The sequence below is a fragment of the Rousettus aegyptiacus genome, unplaced genomic scaffold (genome assembly GCF_014176215.1).
Source record: "Rousettus aegyptiacus isolate mRouAeg1 unplaced genomic scaffold, mRouAeg1.p scaffold_m13_p_3, whole genome shotgun sequence".
NCBI lineage: Eukaryota > Metazoa > Chordata > Mammalia > Chiroptera > Pteropodidae > Rousettus > Rousettus aegyptiacus.
The window spans coordinates 2743964-2757176 of record NW_023416306.1 but is presented as its reverse complement, the minus strand read 5'-3'; the positions used below and the strand labels follow the sequence as shown (position 1 = coordinate 2757176).

Sequence of the window (13213 nt, the reverse complement as noted above, 5' to 3'; positions counted from 1 at the left end):
GAAAGCTGTGCTCAGGCCCAACCTCCAGGGCCCCTTTTCCTCCCATTTTCATCCCACCATGGGTCCCCCTGACACAGAGGTCGTGACCCTTTGAGGGCGCTCTCCCCGCCCCACCCCTGCATGTCGTCGGGCAGAAGACCAACTGCTCCGTGAGGCGCTAGCTGGCACCGCTGCCCACCCCTTGGCCCGGTACGTGGTAGCTGGGTCCCCCCAGGGAACGAGGTTCGGATCCAGGGAGCGGCGTTGGTGGCAGGGGGAAGGAGGGTTGCCAGGCACACAGGACTCGGCGAGAGACGGGACTCAAGGCCACATCTGGGTGACCAGAGGCCTTGGCCATCACCTCCTCCACCCTGGGCTGGGCGAAGGTCACGGAGGGAGCTGGTGGCCAGGGAGGACCAGCAGCCAAGTACCCAGACTCAGGACAGGCCTTGGCGGAAACCCTTTCACCTCTCTCTGGGCAGGTGGCGGCCACTCTGCCTGCCTTCTGTGGTCTATATTTAGAGCCCGGGAGGACGCGGGGAGGCTGTGGCCTGGCCAGGCTCCTCCGTCATTTCTCCGCAACTACGTCACCATTCCCGGCCGGCCTGGGCCCCGGGGTGGCTCACTGTGGGCGGGTGAGCACACACCTTGGCGGGAGGTCACACACCTTGGAAGGTGACGCACCTAGGCCGGAGTGGGAACTCCCGGCACAGTGGGTGGGCCTGGCCCAGCCCCACCTCCTCTGCTGAAGGGTTTCTAGGAACTGCCTCTTCCCATCAGGAAGGAGGGGATCCCCAAGGAAGAAGGCAGAGCCTTGATGAGGTCAGGAGGTGGGGGAAGAAGCCTCCAGATCTCAGGAGACCATCCTGAGTGTGTGTGTGGGGGGGTGTGACTTCATCATCGCCCCAAATCTCTGACCTCGTGGGACAATCACAACAAGACACATCAACACCCAGAGCCATGGCAACGGCCCAGGATGCCGTGGGCTCGCCATGGGCCCTCGCTGTGCTCCTCGGAGAGGGGCCTCTGACCCCCAGATGTTGATGGGTGACATCGGCACTCAGAGCAAACGCACAATCCAGGGTCACTGTGCTAAACGCCATCCCCGGAACGGGAACCGGCCACTCCGACAACTGCCCCCTCCTCCCGTGGCATCAGGGGCACTGACATCTCACACCTCTGAAGGCCACACATCTGACAGGTGACAGGTGACGTCCGGAGGTGGAGGCCCGGAGGGGACGAGAAGCAGAAGGGGACACAAACAGTCTCAGTCTCTGCCGCTGAGCGCCGAACACAGAGCAACAGAGAGGCACAGGGTGAGCGGGGGAGACGGTGCCCCCCGCAGAGCCCACGCTGGTGAGCACGGCACACACGTGGCTGAGCGAAGGACCAGTGGCCTGGCGGGTCCCGGTCTCAGCCCCAAACCTGGCGCCAAGCAGAAGCCTCGAGCCCCACGGCGCTGCCGGGCGGGAGACGCCACGCCCCGCCTGTCCCCGGGCACCGTTCCCTTCCTGTCGGTTTAAGAAACTCAGGACCTGGAGCCGAGGCTTGTGTTCGGGTCCCTGCTCGGCACCTCCCTAGCCTCAGTATCTCCACCGGGAGGATGGAGACGACAACGATGCCACCACCGGGCTCTCGGAAGAGCAGGTGCTAAAACACGGCACTGGGGCCCCCCTTGTCACCTGAGAAGCGCCATCCACACAGCAGGAGCCACTGCAGCGAGCCGGCGGGGCGGGCGCGCTGGGGCAGCCCCGCAGCACCCCGCCCGGAACGGCAGACCGAGACACCCCTGTGATGGCTCCCAGCAAAACGCCTTCGACCAGTCCCAGAGGGAGGGGAGGGGGAGGGGACCACCTCCCGCGGCTGTGACCTGCCCGGCCTCTCCAAGGAGGCACCGGTTGCCCTGGAAACTCACCTCGGTGGCTGGCGCGGGCAGAGGCGCTGGCCAAGGTGTGGGGCTTCGGAGAGCGGGTCGGTGGGCGACAGCCCACCGCCTGGCGGTCACCACGGAGACGCAGGCGAGGTACACCCAGCCCTTCCTGCCCTTGGGCACGGCGGGCCTGGCTTCCCGGGCCATGGCTGGTGGGAGCCAGGCTCCGCAAGAAGCCTTCTGCCCGTCTGCCTGTCTGTCCACCTGCCCCAGGGGAGTCGAGCACCCAAGTGCCTAGACTTGGTGTCACCCACATGGCTGTCATACCTGCTCCCATGACGGGCATGGCCAGGAATTCCCGCTTGTACTAGGCCACGGGCCAGCCAAGGAAGTGCGGATGGGACTCGGCCCTACGCCGGCCTGGTGGCTCCAGCTCAGACCCACTGTCCTGGGGGTGGGCCCAGCTGTCACCCCCCGACACCGTGAGGCCCTGTCCCCATTCTCCCTGCCTGTGGAGAAACCACCACCCAGAGTCAGAAAGGTGACAGGTCCAAGTCACCGAGATCAAAACGGCCCAGCCAGAGGGACCGCCGGGTGGGTGTGAACGCAGCACGGAAGAGCCCCACTTACTGCAAGCCGCGGCCGGGGTCCGGAAGCCGTCCCTGCCACTCGGCCCTCCCAGCGCCTCGCCCCTGGCGCCCAGACGCGGGATTCTGCTTTAAACTTGGGGAACTACCTGGGGTGGCCAGCTGTTTACTTTGGCGGGCACACCGCCCGGAAGAGGCGCCGGCGTTAAGTGGACGCACCGGCTTTGAGAAAAACTCGCAACCTGGTCTCCATCTCTCATTTTGCTGCAAAGCGGACACTGGAAACCATAGAGCGAACCCAACACCCGTCTGACAAATGGAAGCCTGAGGCCCGGCGGCGCGGGTGGGCCGGGGACCTGCCCAGGCTCGTGCAGGGACAACCCAGGACCTGTGTCTGTGCCCAGCTCTGCAGAGCCCACAGGCGCCCTGCCGTGGGCATTCAGAGCCCGATCCCTGAACGCAGAGGCCGAGGGCCTGGGCCGTGTCCTTACCCTCCGGGGTCCCTGGTGGGCAGCGGGCTGGGCACGCAGGATGACGGAGGTCAGGAGGAGGAGGGGGCTGGCAAGGGCTCCGGGGTCGGCATGCAGGCACATCGGGCCCCCAGGCCCTGGCGGGGTGGCCGGGGCCCAGCATGCCACCCCGACACCGAGCCCTGCCAGCTCTCGCTCTGGCTCCCCCCCCGAGCATTCCACATCCTCTTCCGGTGGCTTTGTGGGGTGCGGGGCGCACGGCTGAGTGGGCGGCTGAGAGCCCAGCAGCAGAGAGACCTGGTCCCCTGTGGGACCTGCAGCTTCCTCTTCTCGCTGGGGCTGGCCCGTCACAGAGGGAGGGGCGAGGGAGGGGCACAGAGGCTGTCACACGCGAGAGTCGCCCCCCCCCTCCCGCCTCGCCTGGGGCTCTCGGCCCTGAACTCCCACCCCTGGGCTCCCACAAACGTCTTTTCATGGAAGGAAGGACCCCATGCACACCAGCCGGGAAGCCCCGGGGGGGGGGTTCCCAACGGGGTGGAGGGCTGGGCGGGCGGGTATCAGAGAAGCGGCGCTGGGGGGCTCCGGGCCGACCCCGCGGAGGCCGTCTTCCTGCCTCCCCGTGCCCACCCTCACGCCCGCAGCCGGAGCACGTCTCCCCCCGCGCCCCCGGCCCTCCGATGGCCTCTGCCCCACCCACGGGAGAATCCAAAGTCCTCTCTGCGCGCCCCACTGCCCAGGCACCCCTGCAGGGTCTCCAGCCACCGCAGCCTGCTGTGCATGGGGACGCTGAGCCCTGACCTTGGAGATGCAGCGGAAGTGACCGGACTCTGAATCGGCCAGCTCCGGGCCCCTGGGCCAGCGATCAAGGGCCTCTGGGCCGCGGTTTCTGCATATGTGGGCCGGGCGCGGGGGCGTGGGTGGATGCGGCGGGAACTCAGCACTCACGGGGCGTGCACTCCGAGCGCGCCCCGGTCCCGTGCCTGTCCCCACGCCCGGCACACACGAACACTCCGTGCACGCTGGCGGGTATGACCCTTCGCCGGGAGCCCTGAAGCTCGTTCTGTCCCCAAGGACAAGCCCCAGATGGCAGCTGGGGGTGTGTCTGGTGCTCGGCACGGGCTCTGCGACAGGACCTCAGTGGGCGCCGCAAGGCCACCCCGGTCCGTGTGCAGGGAGGCCGCCAGGGCTGGCACAGGTGCCGCAGGGCTCGATCTCGTGCAGACTCCAGCAGGGCCTGGGTCAGGCGGGGCTCAGCACAGCTCAGAGGAGGGAGACAGCCCGGGGCGTCCAGGCCGTCTGTCCCCAACCTGGCTTCTCCCCACTGTGCTGCCTGGCCGTGGACCTCGGCATTGCTTGATGCTGTCTGGCTGCTCTGTTCACGCACCAGGAAGCTCCCAGGCCTTTGCGGGAATTGGATGATGTGGAGCGGGCCTTCCCTGAGCTGTGGCTTGTGGCCGCCTCATTTCAAGGTGGGAATCTGGGCCCAGGGCTGTAGAGGGGGTCCGTGGGCCAGCGGACTGGACAGTGTGTCCAACTGCGTGAATGTGTTTGAGGGTGGGGGGCATGGGGACCCATTGGGAACCAGGGACCAGGCCCAGAACAAGGCCCACACCTCCCTGCCGTGACTCCTGGGCCCACACAAAGCTCCCTGTGCTCTTCTCCCACGAACCCCAGCCTCCCAGCCTGTCACCCCCACATTTCCCCGCCCCAGCCTCCAGCACAGGCCTGTCTTAGGGCCCTGGTTGGGGCTCTTCCTTCCACAGAGCTGGCCAGCCCTGGGGAGTGGGCCTGAGTCACAGCCAGGAGGAAGGATGCCCAGCTGCAGGCGAGTGATGCGGGAGCCCCAGGGAGGCGGGGTCTCGGGGGGCGGGGTACACCCGCCCCTCCTCCCTCCGTGGGGGAGAGCAGAGGCGTCTTTGTTCTCTGCTGGCCCGGTGTCACCATGTGGGGCACCGCATCACTGTCACCGCCTGGAACGAAGACCAGACTGGCCACCGACAGCCAGCGCTCTGGGGGCTGGGGACCGTTAGGCGCGCTCCACCTGCACCCCCACTTCCTGGGCTGGGCCCGGGAGGACGTCCTGTGCACCCGGCTCGGTGCCGCCACGGCCTCGCGGAGCACCCACACCAGCCCTGTCCACCGTCACACCGGAGGGTACCATTGTCCCCTCGCTCGCCTCAGGACACCAAGGTCACGTGACCTGCCAACGGTCCCACTACGCCATGGGATGCCGTGCCCGGCCAGCCACACGCAGCCCAGCCCTAGCAAAACCCGGCTCAGCCGCACGCGTGTGCACGGATGTGTGACAACGCTCCCCACCGCCCGGCCTCAGGCCCTCTGTCGGGGAGAGAGCCCGGGGGGCCCCCCTTTCCAGGCTCCTGGGGGCAGGCCCTGGTGGTGGTGAAGCATGTTGTTGATAAACACTGCGTGGCTGTCGCTAGGAGCTGTGACTCAGAGCCGGAGCGGTGACTCCCCTCGAAGCTGTTTACTCAGCGCTACCTCCTGTCCGCAGACAGGAGAGGCCTCGCCCAGCGGCTGCTCCTCTTCCCTGCAGCCTCCTGACCTGACTCGGGGTCCGGCTGGGGGCTGGGGGGACCACCCAGCTTCCCCCACCCCCCGTTTCTGGAAACCTAGTCACTCAACACAGTCCCTGCTGGCCAGGCTCTGTTAGGTGGGGTGACGCTCAGGTGTGCGCACAGGTGACCCAGCCCCCAAGCCAAGACGACGGCTTGGGCCCAGCGTGCAGCAGCACCTGGCCTCCCCTCCTGCAGCGCTGAGAGGCTCCCGGGGACCAGGGTACCGCAAACACATGCCGGTCTGCGGCCCAAAGGCCAATGCTCACCCCACTTAGAAGCCTCGGAGGCAGGAGCAGCTCCCGACGCCCCCTCCCCCAGAGCCCTGCCTTTGGCCTTCCGTGATGGGAAAAAGCACTTTACCACTCAGCATCCGCGAAGCAGGTGAAGCCGCAGTAATGATCTCTGTCGTAAAACAGAAGATCGAGGCCCAGAGGGCAAACGACGTGCCCAGGGCCGCACAGCAGGCAACGCCAAGGCGAGCCGCACGCCCGGGCATCTCGGCCCCCAGGGCCACGTGCTCTCCCCACCCCCCCGTCTGTACCACAGCCGAGAGCGTGAGCAGATTTGTTCCCAGTGGCACGGGCAGGCGTGGGGCTGCCGCGTCCCTGCCCGCGGGCCAGGGGTCTGTCCCCTGCACGAGGCTCGGCCTGGGATTCTGACTTCCGACTCGCCCGTTGGCCCTCCCCACCGACCCGGTGCCTAAGCCAGAGTCGACACCCCCGCAGCGTTCCCGCTGGTCACGAATGTGACAGGGTGAATATCGTCGAACTGTCAGGATGTCGGAGGCAGGTCTGCAGGTGAGCTCGGGGACCGGAGCTTGGAGATGGCACCAAACTCGCCCAAAGCCACGCAGCCGCCCCCGGCTTTTTACAACAAGACCCCAGGGTGATCCTATCCCCAGGGTGCCCTTCCGTGGCCAGGGGCCCCTGCTTTACAGGAGGGCCGAAGGGGGCCGGAGCCCCCGAGTGACTTATGGAAGGCCACGCAACGAAAGCAGGAGGCCCTGAGCCCTGCTCCAGGCCGGGGAGACCTGGGGACCTCCAGGAGCGGCAGAGTCACAGGAAGCACCTGCTGGGGGGAGCCGGGAGACAGAAAGAAAGGCAGGGGGGGGTGCTTATTTTGGCAGCTGAGGTTCGGCCCCGCCCCAGGCAGGACAGTAACCCAGGGTCAGCGGCTGACTCACCCTCCCGAGGGCTCCCCTGCGCTGGCTGCCTGCCCGCCGGCCCCTTTTACCAGCCCACTGAGTCACACGGGTTGCCAAGAAGCAGAGGATCCAAGAATCCCGGCCTTGCCCCAGCCACTCCCCCTGGCGTGGTGCCCGGCAGCCCCCTCCTGTGGCAGACGAGGCCAGCTTCCCGCCCCCACGACCAGCCCCCAGCCCCCAAGGAACTCAGTGTCCAATTCTAAGGATTAAAGTGGCAGCTACGAGCTGGGGCTCTGGACTCAAACCCCAGCCGGAGACTTCCCCCGCTGAGCCTCGTTCTGGCCCAAGCCTGGGATGACCTCTGCCTCCAAAAGCCTGCCTAGGGCCAACGAAATATTGGCTAGAAGCACTCAGGACAGGCCCTGTGAATGGCGAGTCAGGGCTGCTGCAACTTTTAAACGGGGCAGGTGAGCTGAGACGTCAAAACAAATCGTTGACTGCAGGATGGGTTTATGCTCCCTGCCGACCTGAGGCTCCCCGACTCCCCGCGGCCAACAGCCACATCTGTCCTGTCCGTCCCTCATGCCCAAGCCCCGAATGGTGCCCACCTGGCCCGTGGACAGTTCTTAACACCGCTCCCGGGTAGGCGGGTGCCTCTGCAACTCGCTTATGCGCGCACGTCACGGGAATGGCAGGCCCCGGCATTCCACGCGCTTTCGAAGCTCCTCCCTCTTTTTAAAACTGGAAGGGCTGTACGCACCTCGAGAGCAGGAGTTCTGTGCCCTGATGTATCTAGAATGTCCCCTGGCACCCAGTGGGCTCTCAACCGGGACCGGGGTGAACAAGTGGACTCGATGGCCCAGATGGTGCCTCTAGCTTCCAAGTTCCCGGACTCAAAAATACGCAGGGTTCGGGGCCAAAGAGTTCCTTGTGGGAAGATGACCAGGAAAGCTTCCTGGAGGAGGTGGTGAGGCTGGAGAGGAAGCTGAGGGGTGGCAAGGAGGAAGAGCATGGCTCTCTGCGCCTGCCACTGAAGTGCTTTCCAGAACGGGAGTGGGAGGGGCGAAGTGGGAGGTGAGCCCGGCAGGGGTTTGGGGCGGGAGACAGCCACCAGGAGGTCCTCAGGAGCTAGCCTGGAGGTCCCCAGAGGCGGCAGCCCCCAGACATCATCGGTGGGAGGGGGCCGGGCAGTCGGCTCAGCTCTGGTTCAGCCTGGCTTTTCTCTCCTCACCGAATCTGCTCCAGGCCGTCGCGCGGGGCGCGGGGCTCTGCTTGTCGGAGAAGCAGGTCACTCAGTGTGTTTGGACCGGGCTGAGTAGCACAGCAGAGGCCCGCTGAGGCTGCGGGGAGGGCGCTGAGCCCACAAACAGGACCCTGTGCCCAGCAGAGCCTGGTCGCTCGGGGCTTCGGGGCCGGGGAAGTCAGGACAAACGGGCCCTTGTGGCGAGGAGGCTGCCTGCTGTGCCAGGGACACCGCGTGCTGGGTGCCGCCACCCGCCTGCTGCTCCCCTATGGGGGCCCCGGGCTTGGGAAGCGAGGCTGCCCCTTCAGAGGGGGGCCTCTGGGGAGGACCTGGGGCTCCAGCAGGCTGCAGGGAGGTGGCGGGGCTGGTGCCCGTTGCCCTCTTTCCCACAGTCCTGCCGCGGGGAGGGAGCTCCCCCGGGTGGGTGGGGGGCAGTTGGAGGTGCGCTGGTCACACCTTGGGTTTCCAGGGCCCTGGGGCTGAGTGACCTGCTTCAGAGACACTATTGTCCCACCCTCTAGCCACCCATTGTCCTCCGGCCAAACCTTAGACTTTGCCACACACAGGGGCGGCACACAATGACGCACATGGTCACATATTCACTCGGACCCGCACGGAATCGCCGAAGGCAGGTGATGCTCCCAGGACGGCCACGCGCAGGTGCAGAACTGTACACACAGCCCCCGAAGCCCATAAGCTCCGCTCCTGCAGGCCTGCCAGACCGTGATGGCCACGCTGTGAGCACGCTTCCCAGGGCTGGCCCGGTGCCCGCTCCTGGCAGGGCCGGTGCCAGCGGAAGGAGGCGTGTGCTCTGGGCCGGTATCGTTCAGTCCCAAGAGTCTGGAAACTCCTCCTGAAATCCTGAAGGTTTGCAATAGTCTGCTACAAGGGGACAGGCAGGTGGGCTGCCAGCTCAGGCCTGCCACGCCGGGCACTGCTCAAGTGCCAGCCCCGAAGCCCACGGCTGTCACCTCCCTGGCCACCCAGGACCTTGAGCTAGGTGGACTGCCTCAGCCTTGAACTTCAACCATGAGCAATTTGGCAGTCAAAGGGCACCCTAGGCAACTGCTTTGTCAGCAAACCCGGTAGAGGGATCAGGGGTCTGGAACTCTGGACTTAGGGAGGAAGCCCATCCAGGTGGGACCCGCTGTCGGGCCTGGGTAACCTGCTCGACCTCTCTGGGCTCCCAGGTCTCCACCTGGACAAATGTGGATTCAACTCGGGGCCCGCCTCCCGCTCCCCAAAGGCAGTCAAGGCTGCCTGTCTTCACGGCTGGCGGGCCAGGGAAACACCTGCCCTCCATGAAGGGTAACAGGCATTTCCTACCACCTGCTGAGGGCCTGCTAGTGACAGCGCCAGGTGCTTCAGGAACATTTCACAACCCTCGACATCCACGAGCCCACAGGTGAGGTGACCGAGGCACGGAGGAGTTAGGAAGCCTGACTGTCTGGGGTCCCGTGAGTCCCAGCCAGAGCTTCCACTACCCTCCCCCTTAACTGATAGCCTCGAGCTCCCACGGGTCCCAGGCCAGGGACCCCACGTGATCGATGGCGACCGGGTCGATCAGGTGACCGGGATGATGCTCCCTCTGGCCACAGCCCCGCCAGACTGGGACAGATAGAACAAAAAGCCCTGTGGGGAGCTTGGTCTGCACGGCACAGCCCGTAGGGCTTAAACTCCCTCCTCCTCCGCCCACATTCTTACCCTCCGTGTTCTGAGCTGGACAAACACAGGGACAGGGCCTCCTGGGACAACGGCCCCTGGTCAGGATGGAGTCCCAGGATGGGTGCAGGTGGAGGTGGGGAAGTTCCTGGACTCGGGGCCACTCACTGGCCAAGGGCATTTTCCTCTCAACTGACCAGCTCTACACAGCCAGAGGCCACGCCTGGAAGCTCGAGTGGTATCTGCCCCGTGCCTTTCCCAAGAGAACCAACTCTGGATCCCAACCCGGGAGGAGGGGACCTCCCAGCTCTCCAGCCCCCGAGGGGACCCCGCCCGCCCTCGCGGGGGTGGGGAGGGCCGAGCGGCCTCATTTCGGTTGCTTGCGCGCCCACCCCGAAGGGACCGGTGGGAGGGGGGAGGCGGGGCGGGGGGGGGCAGGCGGGGGCTGCTCTCCTGTGTTTCCGGATCTTACATCTTGGTTCCCTCTGGCGCCCTGATGGCCTCCTGCCCCTCCTGGGCTCACCTCGTGGGCCCGCAGGCTTGACCACCAGCATGAATGCAAGCAAGGGCGCTGCCTGTCCTCCCGGGCACCCAGCCTGCCGGACAGGGTCGGCCCCGCGCCCCACACCTCCTGGACCTCCCGCCTCGCCCCCCGGGGCCATCATGTGGCCGTGCCCGCCCCTCCTCGTGCCCTCGCTCCAACAGGGAGCGATGGACAGGGAGGGGTCAACCGGAACACCCGCCGCTGCCTGAAGACCCAGCACAGGGCGAGGCCGCCACGCCAGCCTCCCTGCGCCTCTGGGGGTGGGCACGCCCCTTCCTCGGTGGACGGATGAGGCCCAGGAGGCCTAGAGGGGTGAGGTTATGGCCCAAGGTCACACAGAGAGTGATGGTCACTGTCAGATTAGAATCCTGGTTCTCTGAGGGGGCCCTTAAACCTCTGGGGGGGTCACCAACAGACCCACCCCTCACTGCCCTCCCCACCGGGCCTTATGCCCTTAGGGCTCCGAGTCCTGGCCACCTGTCCCCTACACTCCCCGCGGGGCGCTCTTCCGGGGTCTGTTAGGGTTTCGGGCACCTCCCTCCCTCCAAGCTGGACACGGCCCCCACCTACGTCCTCTGCGCTGCCAGACGCAGGGTCAGCACCCACGAACCACAACAGCCCCTAAGACATCCCCCAGGGCCAGCCCCCTTCCATCCCACGGGAACTCGAGGTGACGTTTTCCTCACAGCTCGGGGAGCAGCCAGGCTTAGAGGGGTTGGGGGCCATCCTAGGGCACCCACTAATAAGTGCTGAACTGGGACTCAGAGCCAGGTGTCTCTCTGCAAAGCCAGGACCCTTGACCATGAGGCCACCTGCCTCCCCTGGGCCCAGAACCCCCATTCCCCATTCCAGGGGCTCTACCCGCCCCCCGCCTCAGCCTGCCCTGCTGTCCTGTCTCCAGGATCAGGCTGCTCACGGCTGTAGGGTACAGGGGGAGCAAAGCACAGGGTGCCATGCCCAGCCGCCCCCCCCCCCACTTGCTGGCACCTGCCCACACCTGCTGCGCCCTCTGACCCTGCGTTTTCTGACATTCTGCCATGCTCACTGTCACCTGTCACTCAGGTATCCAGGAAATAGCCCCTGTTGCTGGCAGGCTGGCAGGGTGGGCTGAGGGGAGCGGCGAGCAGGCCGGGGTTTCCCTCGGACGGACCGGGGCTGCTGAGTGGGGGTGGGTCAGCCCCAAGAAGTAGCTGAGTTCCACACGCAGGCCCTTGGAAAGCCCCCAGCCCGGAGCCTTCCTGCAGGCAAGGATTTTGGGGGCCTGTAGTTGCTAAGCAACTGCTCTGTGTTGCCACGGAAACTCTCTTCTTTCTGGGGCTTGCCATTTTTAGGGGGATGCCCTCTCCTCTCCACCCCGGCTTGGCTGCCCTGATAGGCGACTTCCCCACCCCCACAGAGACCCACACAATCATGACCCTAAGACTCTTTGAGGTTAATAAACACAGAACCCAGGAAAATGCAGAGACCAGAGCCCGAGGCCTTCATTACAGGGGGGCAGGACGGAAGGGGCACTTAGCTCTGTGTCTCCACTCCTGCTGTAAACCACCGCCCTGGGGCCTGCCCGGCCTGACCTTGGAGCTCACTGTAATTGCAAGGAATTTGGCCCCAGCACCCGTGCGGGCCCCACCCAGGCCTGTCTGCACACGGGGACACAGACCCGCCAGCCCTGCTTCCACCTCGCTGTGGGCATCCCTTCACCCTCCAGTGCCTCAGTTTCCCCACCCATGAGGATGGCACCAGCACCTGTGAGACCCCGCAGCCCGAGGCCGGGCGCAGGGAAGGCCGGGCCAGCCATCATTGCCAGGGACCTCCCGGCACAGGACAGAGGTGCGGGCATGGCCTGGGAGGTCACTCTGCCAAGCACGCCCAGACGTTTGTCGCTGACGGCAGAGCGGCCACGGAAGGCAGGTCCCCAGGCTCCCAGCCCAACACCTCCGCAGGCTCTGCTGCTTGTCCACACCCCCGGTCCCAACGTCTCTCCTCTGAGGGTCTCGTCCCTCGGACAGAAGCTGAGACCCGTGGCGCAGAGGCCCTCGACAAACATCTGCTGCTCAGAGCGATCCAGGACCCGCTGCTGAGTTAGCGGCATTGGACTTGCGGAGTCAGAGGCGACCGGGGCCACAGTCAGAATCGGCCTCCACTTCCTGGCCGAGCACCACGCTGGGCCCTTGGCTCCATCTCACCGATGCCCAGGGGAGCCCGCTCGTCCTGCCCTCCCTCCTTTGTATGCAAGGTTGGGGCAGAAGCCCACGAGGAGCAGTGAGGGTGTTCAAGCAGCGCCACCCCAGCTTTTGGGCAGGGTCTCTGGGGAAGGGACCCCACAAGTCTCTACTTGCCCAGACAGCCTGCCGGTCCCCATGGCTGCCACCCGTGTGACCCCCAGGCCTGGGACACACGCCGCCCTGCAGTAACGAGAGAGGCCTGGAAACCACAGGTGTAATCACAGCCGCGGGGCCCCCGGACCCGGCTGAGAGGGGCGGGCTCAGCTCGCAGGTGGAGAAGGAAGCGAGAACTCCTGACACCTCCGGGTCTGTCCCTACCAGGCTCCCTGGCCGCCCTTCCAAGTCTCCGCCCAGTCACTACCTGGGGCCTTGTCTGACATCCTCCGCAGCGTGGCACGCCTGAAATGACTGTGCCTCTGGTCTGTTTACAGTTGCGCGTCGTCTCCTCGCAACTGGAAGGTGAGACCTTCCCCTACGCTGCCGCAGCGCAGAACCGCGCTGGGGCGGCCGCGAGGTCACAGCGCCACCTGCTGGCGCGGCGCCAGGACGCGCCACGCCGCGGGAGTTGGCTGACCCGGACAATGCGCCCGGCCCCGCTCACACCCACGACCCCCAGCCGGGGGCTCGTTCCCAGACCTCCTTGGACTCCAGCTGTTCCCCCGTATTTGTGGGTGCCTGGGCAACTGGCCTTAGGGGAGGAGCCACTCCCACATCCCTGTTGCAGGTTGAATTGTGCTCCCCCAAAGGTAGGTTGAAGTTCTAACCATGGACACCTGTGCCTAAGGCCTTATTGAGACATAGGCTCTTGGCAGATGTAATCAAGTTAAGATGAAGTCACACTGGGTTAGCTGGGCCCTAAGCAAATGGCAGATGTCTTATAAGAACAGGGAAAACCAGACACAGACGCACAGAGGCC

General features: G+C 65.8%; 1 protein-coding gene across 4 annotated transcripts in view; it reads right to left on the bottom strand.

The window, feature by feature from the left end:
• RALGDS (ral guanine nucleotide dissociation stimulator) overlaps window positions 1-13213 on the bottom strand; it is a 41298-nt gene that overhangs the window by 25536 nt on the left and 2549 nt on the right. For 2 of the 4 annotated variants that reach the window (XM_016133933.2, XM_016133935.2), the window contains exon 1: window positions 2928-3280. The exons of 1 other annotated variant lie outside the window; for it this stretch is intronic. In XM_016133933.2, coding sequence (XP_015989419.2) covers window positions 2928-3029 — 102 coding nt within the window. In that variant the 5' untranslated portion in view covers window positions 3030-3280. Of the gene's footprint in view, window positions 1-1894; window positions 2901-2927; window positions 3281-13213 lie in introns of those variants that run through there. One more of the 4 variants, XM_016133936.2, reaches the window with a different exon arrangement.